The 10016-nt window shown below is 31.7% G+C and overlaps 1 protein-coding gene across 1 annotated transcript; it reads right to left on the bottom strand.

Annotated features, from left to right (window-relative positions):
- Positions 1-558: 558 nt before the first annotated feature.
- On the bottom strand, positions 559-5154 carry LOC131653413 (ras-related protein RABA1b). The gene is made up of 2 exons (XM_058923545.1): positions 4816-5154; positions 559-1286 (listed from the first exon to the last, which is right to left on the bottom strand). The coding sequence occupies exons 1-2, from the start codon at positions 5034-5036 to the stop codon at positions 854-856; spliced, it is 654 nt and encodes a 217-aa protein (XP_058779528.1). The 5' UTR covers positions 5037-5154; the 3' UTR covers positions 559-853.
- Positions 5155-10016: the final 4862 nt, after the last annotated feature.

Below are 10016 nucleotides of genomic sequence, written 5' to 3'. Positions count from 1 at the left end.
CAACACAATTGAGGGTGAAGCTTAAATAGCAAGGATTTCTTTACGGCTTTTTTTTCTCTCTCTATCTCTTGTTTATTGTTTCTCTTTTTTTCTCTCTATCTCTTGTTTATTGTTTCTCTGTTAATGCTTAATATTTGTTTAAATAATAAAATTAACTTACGATTTTATAAATCAAGTGTTTATAATTGGATAATATTTTTCAACCAACATAATTCAAACTTCTTCTTCCTCTTGTGTTTAGAGTCACTTGATCATCTTCTTCATGAGTGACGTATGATTAAGAAACAAATATTGTCATAAGCAAAATCATCACATACTGAGTTCCCTCAAATTATTTATAGATATAAATCTAAATTTAAAAATAAGTGTATTGTTAAGAATTGCATGCTTCCAATTGATGTAGGCATCATGTATCCGTTAACTTTACGAGTCACTGGCCGGTTGAATAGAGAGCCGATCATAATCAAGTCGAGCTGACCAATCTGCAGGTTCCGATATATATACGAACCAATTAATGTCTATTCAATTCACCACAACAAAATAGCGCACAAAAATACCTTAATGAAACAAATGATTCAATTACTTCAATGTTTGAATCTCTTTGCAGATGAAAACATTTCAAAAATAACTATCACACTACAAGTACAGACTAAGCAGCATAGTAACAATCTTGTTTCCCCAGCAACTCCTATTGGAACATCAAACTTGTTTTTTAAGATTACACATAGAGTCTAACATAATACTATGAATAATTAAATTACATTTTTTGTTTTTTCTTCTAGTTTGTATCTCTCTTAAAATATTACACATACAACAGAGCCGATAGCAACCAATCGAATTATGTTTTCGGAATTTAGCTTGAGCAGCAACCAACTCTCTTCAAGGCAGAGACATCATTTTTAAGATCTATTTTCTCTCCTTTGGCTGGCACAGATGCGTTTCCATTTTCAGCACCCTCTACCGTTTTCTTGCTAACAATATGGTAGATTTGAGTCAGAACTTCAGCAAATGCATTCTCTACATTAGTAGCCTCGAGAGCTGAGGTTTCCATAAAGTAAAGTGATTCTTTCTCAGCATAAGACTTCCCGTCTTCAGTTGATACGGCAACAAGGTGACGAAGATCTGCTTTGTTGCCAACAAGCATCACAACGATGTTGGAATCTGTGTGGTTTCGCAGTTCTTTCAGCCATCTGTCAACATTTTCAAATGTTGCATGGCGTGTGACATCGTATACAAGAAGTGCACCAACTGCCCCGCGATAGTAAGCACTGGTGATGGCACGATACCTGCAGATAGAAACAGTGTGAATTAGTAACATGAATTTGGTAATAAAATTACTTAAAACCATTTATTCCAAATAAAAAAAACAATTGTTCAGTGTTTAGAAACTTGTTACATATCATTACTCACAACAACAGATTGTTAACCAATAACACAGCAGTGTGTTTGTTCATTAAGATGGTTGGTTACAAGGGAAAACAAAAATATAAATCTAGACAGGACTTATTATGTTACTGGCCTTGGCTACAGAACTTGAATGAGACTACAATTTCCCTAAACAAAGATTAGAGCCAAAATGAAGTATTTGGGGCACCACCTCATTAGATTTAGAGCCACCATGTCCTTAGATTTCTACAAATAATCGGCATCTCAAAATTCACACATGTATCTCACCTCATTATTCTAGTTTTCTAACCTCCCCTTGCTGAAAAATAGCAGTTAACTAAGAAATAAAACAAGAGCATGTTGTTTCATTATTCGTCAGAGAAAGTATTATCTTAATAACAGGAAGATAATCCAAACTTTGTCGCAATAAAAATATTACTTAAATAAAAATATCTAGATATGGTAAAACACAATACATGCTTTTAAATGATATGCAATCTTGGGATTTAACAAAGCCATTGGAATGAAAAATATAACCCAAATACCTTAATCCCAAAGATAGCACTTGAAATATGTATCACACATCCATAGCCATAGAGCTATGTGATTTAAATCTTTCAGATCAGGCACAGCTATCAACTTCTAACAGCACATTTTTAGACAATTACAAATTATCATAATGTCTAGTAAAATATCAACAATAGTAATGTAATCTTAGTAGCAGGGTGCAGATGGGGATTTTTGTTTCTAGGAAGAATTTTCAAGGAAAAACTTGACGAAAAACAAACTATGATATTGTTGAACTCTTGAAGGGAGTAGTCGAAATGGTAAACATAAAAAGACCAATATATTATTACTCTTGTGTAAGCTTTTTTACCATCTTCCAACGATTGCAGTTTTGAAAGGGGGATGAATATGTAATGAGATGAACAGGGAAGATTATTAACTGGTTAAGATATCACCATGTGTCAACAATTCAAGCTATAAACCCACAACAATATCATTACTCATCACATGTAAAATAATAGTTTTCCATTTGGCAGAGAGAGGACCTTGATGAGAGGACACTATGCTTCACTCGCAGCCAATTATAGGAAACTTAAACTTTCGTTGGGAGTTATGATACATGTAACTTATTTATAGCAAGTTTAATACAGCCTATGTACTAAGTAAGCATCCAATGAGTATGATTGATTAATATTCAAAATTCTATTTCGACATTATGATTAAGGGACCTTTTATATGACATAACGCAAAAGAAAAAAAGAATATAATCTATATGATAAAATTCTATGAGTATATATGCTTAACTGAGGTTGATGCTTAACTTTATTTTGCAACAATTGCACCCAACTGCTTCATACTTGGGATAGTTAGATAGACCAAGAACATAGATGAACAAAGCGTGAGAACAGAAGTACACACGGATATCAACTTTCCAAATCTCACCAAGCTTTAAAATAGAAATGCAAAATCCCAGCATTTCACGAGTAATTACAACAATGTCACCTTATTTTTAATAAAGTGAGAATGAAGTATCAATTTTGTAAATATAAGTTCCAAGAATTTGGGTACATTCTATCTCAACCTTTACAAAACCATTTTGTAAGGTGTGACTGCCACACTTACAAACTCATATCTAGACATTTTCCCATCCAGTGTAGGACTCTAAACACAGACCCCTCACATCAAAAAGGGGACATCTGGAACATGGCCTGAATGGTTTGATAACAGATGGTCAAATGGATCTTAAATAAACTAGAAAACGATTTTTTAACACCTAACAAGCCTTAATTTTCAAAATGAGGCTTATACATGAAAATTAAACATAAGCATCAAGATATTATTATACAAATTACAAGTGTCATCTATAATATATATGTTAAAAAATATGAAGACGAGAAGTCTCCATTCCATGAACTAAATGAACTTGGTTATCATTTGACAATTAGATAAGATGCTATACTCAATATCAATGTTACAGTATACATAATTCAGTAGAAGTTTAGAAGTAAGTATGGAATAATAACTAAAGGGTTCCGCTTATCAGGATCAAACAAGATCTCAATCTAGATCTTAAAATCTTACGATTTTGCAATCTCACTCACCCCCAACGATTGCAGTCTTAAGTAGAATCGCATGTTGTAGCCAAATTGTGAAACAATTATAAAATCATTGATTTTGTTCGATCATGGCCAGTTCCGGCCACGGTCAGTCGTTTTCCAGCCACCACTATTACAAGTCAAGAAGGTTGGCAAGATGCCGAGGTGCAACAATTACAGTTTGGCGGAGGCCATTTTCCCACAAATACACGTGTCTACCAAAATATCAGGTAAGAAAACTTCAAATATATAGTCTAATTTTTCATTTTAGTAATATCTTACGATTTTTGTTACGACCTTATGTTTTACGATCTTGCTACCCCTCTCAATCTTACAAAAATAATTGGGTAGGATCTTCCGACCTTAATTACGATCTTATGTTTACAATATTACTGTCCCCTCCCGATCTTATGCAAGATCCCGATCTTGACAACCTTGATTGAAATAAGTAGGAAAAATGAACTGAGCAAAATAGAGCAGCGCAAAGTGGGATGTAGTGACATAATGGAATGGAAAGGAGCGGAATGAAGAATCTATTCCATCGTTTAGACATTTAATGACGTAACAAAGCAAATTCTTCATTCCGTCCAAATCAGAAAGAAAAAAAATATAGTGGTAAGTAATGGAATGGAATCCATACCACTCTATTCCGCTCCGTTTTCATCCGATTTTAATTATTCAAACAATAAAATACCACTTCATTCCATCTCATACCTCCATCCAATTTCATCAATCCAAGAAAGCCTAACTAATGTCCTAAAATTAGTATTTGCCAAAATTAAAATTAGACACTAGATGCCAAGTGTAACTTATTTATATTCATAAAAGCAAGACTCTTGGTCTTTTTTAAACAATTAAATTTTATTTTTTTAAAAACAAAAAAAGTAAAAAATAATAGACCTCAGTCCAAATTTCACCGCTAATATGGAAAATCAAATAAACGCTGAAGTCTATAAAATTGAATCCAAAAAGATATTTCCTTACCACTAATAAAAGTAATAATTAATTAATTACCTAAACTAATTCCACAAACACAAAATTGATTTCTTCATCTTCTTTTATAGTTTTCTAACTCATCATTCATCAATGAATAACTCTATATACCATTCAAATACTCAAGCATTTGAATCGACGAACACTCCAACAACAGATCACGATCCACTACACTACAAAAAAAACTCTACTATCCACAGATCAGATCCATTAAACAAACTCACAAACATTCAAAAACCAAACCACAAAAAATCCAAAACTCATTACTTAACCACGATCTCCCATTTTCGAGCAAAACAAATCAACAAATCAAACTAAAAATCACGAAAATTACCTCTCTTGACCAGCAGTATCCCAGATCTGAGCCTTAATGACTTTGGAATCAACATTCAAAGTACGAGTAGCGAATTCAACGCCAATGGTGGATTTGGACTCGAGATTGAACTCGTTCTTCGTGAACCGAGAAAGAAGATTCGATTTGCCGACGCCGGAGTCTCCGATCAGAACTACCTTGAAGAGGTAGTCGTAGTCGTCGTCGGCTCTGTAACCCGCCATTTTTTGTTTCTTCGAATCTGGTTTTTGCTCTGTGTGCTCTTTCTCTGTTGCTACACTCAGAAAAACAAGAGAGAGAGTAGAGAAAGAGAGAAGAGTGGAGAAACGTTAAACTTAAAATGCTCAAAAAAGCGCCGCAGTTTTTTTTTGTTTGTTAATTTTAAAATATTAGGGGAATTATTTACTATATCCGTTTCACATTAAACGACAGGTTTATAAATACAAATTTGACCAAAGTGAAGAAAAGGTTTCCTCTCAGATATATAAAAGAAAAGAAAAGAGTAATAGAAACAAAAATAAAGGTAGTGCTCTCTATGTCCTTAATATTTAAATCCATTTTCTATATTTATAATATATACTTTAACATATATTAATGATTTTTTTACAAAAATATCTTTATTAAATTTATAATTTAAAGAATACATAATTGTTGTTCCTTTCTGATGGCAAAACTTCGGAATTCGATGGTTGAAAGGGAGGTTCAGTTGATAGCTGTGCAAGGACATCAGGTGCAGAAGCGCATGTTTGAACTCACGACATCTCACTTATTCATCTTTAAATGATAAATTCTAGTAACTATGCTACTTGACTAAAAGAGAAAGGTGCAAATAACAAGTATTATCATAGATGCATCAATGAGAGAAGAAAACACAATGAAATCCTTACCATAGAGACGAATGGAAGAAGGCTGAAAGTTGCAAAGGAAATTAAAATTATAATCTTTGAGAATTTTCGGAAGCAATTCTAAAGCAAAGGTGCAAGACTATATCTAGCTAATTTTGAATTTGAAGGAGTGGATGAAAATTCAAGCAAGGTGTTAATCTAGGAGTTTACGAAAGAAGAAGTCAGACAAGCAATTTGGAAGTGTGATAGCTCTAAAAGCTTAGAATTCGGGTTTGTAAAATATTATGGGAAGACATTAAAGTGATTTTATTAGGGTTACGACAAAATTTCACACAATCAGTAGGTGGTAAAAAGAGCAAACTGCTCCTAAGTGTTTATACCCAAAAAAAGGAAATCAATGAAAATAATATAGTTTAGGCCTATTTCGTTAATAAGATGAATATATAAAGACCTTTCAAAGGTGTTGGTAAATATAATGAAGAAAGTGATAGATAAAGCTAATTTTGAGTAACAATCAACATTTCTAACAGGTGGGCAGGTTTTAGACAGTGTCTTGATCACAAACGAGATGGTGGAAGAAGCCAAGAAAGGACAAATAAGTGGTCCTCTTTAAAGTGGACTTTGAAAAAGCATATGACTTAATTCTAAGGGATTGAAGTCCAAGAGGCGCGACTAAAGTCTAGTCTAAGAGTCTTAATATTAAGCCTTGTTTGAGGGATTGATAGGAGTCCTGCCCGAGAGGTCCAACGTCTCGCCTGAGGGACTTACAGTCTCCTTAGTCAGGCCCTATATACCTTCGCCTGAGGTACTAAAATTCCTAGTCTATCTAAGATCCTGGTTTGAGAAACTTAGAGTTTCTCATGCGGGACTAAACATAGAAATCTCAACCAAGAGGCGTGACTGAAGTCTAGCTTGAGAAACTTAACTCTAAGTCTTGTATGAGGGTTTGATAAAGGTCCCGTCCGAGAGGTACAACGCCTCTCCGGAGGGACTTACAGTCTCATCAATCATGCTCCATATAACCTCACCTGAGAGACTTACAGCCTCATCACTCAGGCTTTATATTACTTCGCCTGAGAGACTATTAATCTTATCACTCAGGCTTCATATCACTTTACATGTGGGACTTACAGATCTCATCAGCTAAGCAATATAATCCTTCATAAAAGTCCAAAGCCTAATCAGCCTGGATCATCGCACATATCGCCAAGAAACTTAGGGCATCATAATAATCCTTCATTCCATGGTCTAAAAACACTTCGGTCTGGATCATCACACATACACTTTTATAGAGTTGAACACCAGTCATACTCAACATTGGTGTTTTGTGTTTGAGGAAGATATGAAGTTTGCACAAAATCTCACAGAAAACAAAGTTTCGCTCTAGAAATCAAACATGCGAATGACTGGTTAATTTTATAGATGTTATTAAAAATAGTTACAAAAAATATATATATATATATATATATATATATATATATATATATATATATATATATATATATATATATATAGAGGAGGGATCAAATTACACCCGAAGAGTTACACCACGAGTTACACTCGTTCAATAACTACATCTCGAAATAATATTTTTTAAATTCAACCGTTGGATTGAAACATAATATCATATAGATCATACCTATAAAGTTTGAGCTTAATCTATAATGATTTACTATATCATCAAGATATCTAAAGATTAACGTCAAAATGAGCTTTCATATAACGTTAATTTTGATGTTATTCAATGACATAGTAAATCATTATAGATTAAGCTCAAACTTTATAGGAATGATCTATATGATATTATGTTTCAATCCAACGGTTGAATTTAAAAAATATTATTTCGAGATGTAGTTATTGAACGAGTGTAACTCGTAGTGTAACTCTTCGGGTGTAATTTGATCCCTCCTCATATATATATATATATATATATATATATATATATATATATATATATATATATATATATATATATATATATATATATATATATATATATATATATATATATATATATATATATATATATATATATATATATATATATATATTAATCAGTGCCCTCAGGGCACTCTTTAAGCATACTAAATAAAGAAAATATTCTTTATAAAAGTTAATATTTCAATTTCCAATACACTTTTAATGCATTGAATACACGTATTTTAATAAAAATTTACCACTTTAATTACTTAAAGAGTGCCCAAAGGGCACTGGTTAGTATTTCCCATATATATATATATATATATATATATATATATATATATATATATATATATATATATATATGAGGAGGGATCAAATTACACCCGAAGAGTTACACCACGAGTTACACTCGTTCAATAACTACATCTCGAATTAATATTTTTTAAATTCAACCGTTGGATTGAAACAAAATATCATATAGATCATACCTATAAAGTTTGAGCTTAATCTATAATGATTTACTATATCATCAAGATATCTAAAGATTAACGTCAAAATGAGCTTTTATATAACGTTAATTTTGATGTAATTCAATGACATAGTAAATCATTATAGATTAAGCTCAAATTTTATAGGTATGATCTATATGATATTATGTTTCAATCCAACGGTTGAATTTAAAAAATATTAATTCAAGATGTAGTTATTGAACGAGTGTAACTCGTGGTGTAACTCTTCGGGTGTAATTTGATCCCTTCTTTATCGTGTTAGTTGCAACAACGTCTCTATAAAGTATAGTTTTTGTACATGCAGATCCATATCTAAAATAAATAAAAAAGAATGGAATCATAATAATCAGAATAACCATATAAAAAACCATATCATATTGGTTGTTCTTGGCTTCCGCATGCTTGCTCTTCATTGTGCTTCTTAGTCTTAAGCCTCGATTCATACTAAAATGTTGAAGACAACAATTTAAAGATAACAAAAATCACTGACATCAAAATGAAATATTGAAGGTTGTGTGACATTTTAGGATGAAATCATTGATAAAAAAATATATTAAAAGTGATTTACCAATAAAGGATTAGAAGGAAAAACAATTTAGATGCACTGAAATACATTACACAATCAAGTAATTTTTTTTTGACAAAAAAATTATTTGATTGTATAATATATTTCATAGAAGCCAAAACACTCGATCATTCTTATAATCTTGTACACATGGATCTATAATATGAATTTAACCTAAACAAAAGAAAGCAAGAGTCTTCTAATAATATTAGAATCCAATCTCATAACTTAATTAAAAAAGTTTTCAACTTTCATTATTGAATTTATTCACAACCATCTTGTACTTTTCCCAAGTTATATTCATTAAGAAAAGGCAAATAAATGAATATGAGAAAGAGATGAAAAATGAATAAAGTTAATGCAAAAACCATAACGAGTACACTTTATTTTAGAAACCTAGATTGAACAAATTAAGGTGTCATTTTACTCTTTGATTTAAGAAATCTCTCATAAATCTAATAAATCACACCTCGAATAACAATGACACAATTTTTCTATTTTTGTAGGGAAAGCAATGTGATATTTTGACCAAATCTATTTAAAGTTGATCTAAAAAAGTTTATGGATTTAAAATTTAAAGGTTAGAGAAAGAAAATGAAGAACAACAAATTAAAACCCAAAAATATTTTTTATTGATGGATTTTTACGTTGCTAAATCAGTCACAAAGTTAGTCTCGTGGCATTCCAAGTCAGTGCCATATAGCTTTATTGGTTGACTTTGAATAACACAATCGACGGAATGGACTAATGTGATTCAGATTCTATAATTAAAGAACTTAAATGATCTTTTTTTTTGTTAAGGAACTAAAATGAACCCCAAATATAAGATAGCAGATGAAGAAAGAGTACTGAACCATTAATAAACATAAGGACAAACAACAAAAAAACCTTAAAGAGATGTGTAAACCAAAGGAGAAATTTCACTTTAGTCTAATTTCTTTCCTCTTTTTATATCGTCTTACTTGCATGTTCCTAACTATCTTCTTTTTTACAAGTTCTTCACCTCTTTCGTGCTCACCTTTTTAGATGTTCTCCTTGTCGGATTCTTCATCTCTTCATAATGTATTTGTACCTCTTTATATATTCGTATTTTTGTCTTTTTTGTTTCAATATTCTTCATATGTGATTTTGAAAGAGTTTGGTCCTGGTGGTGAAGTTGCTACTCCCTTATTACTGTTAAAGAGTTTTACATTATGTGATACTCTCATTTTAAAAATCAAGGTAGAAGTAAGAATTGGAGTTTTTAATTTAGGTAAATTTTAGGTTTTAGTATTCATCCTAGTTATTCTAGTGCTTTGGTGAGGAGAGTGATAGTAATCAACCGAGTTATTGTGTAATAACTTTCTGCTTCGTCTTTTCCGA

Source organism: Vicia villosa, linkage group LG2 (genome assembly GCF_029867415.1).
Source record: "Vicia villosa cultivar HV-30 ecotype Madison, WI linkage group LG2, Vvil1.0, whole genome shotgun sequence".
In the NCBI taxonomy this organism is placed as follows: Eukaryota; Viridiplantae; Streptophyta; class Magnoliopsida; order Fabales; family Fabaceae; genus Vicia; species Vicia villosa.
Note: the sequence above shows the minus strand (reverse complement) of the source record. Positions and strands in the feature narration are given on the sequence as shown.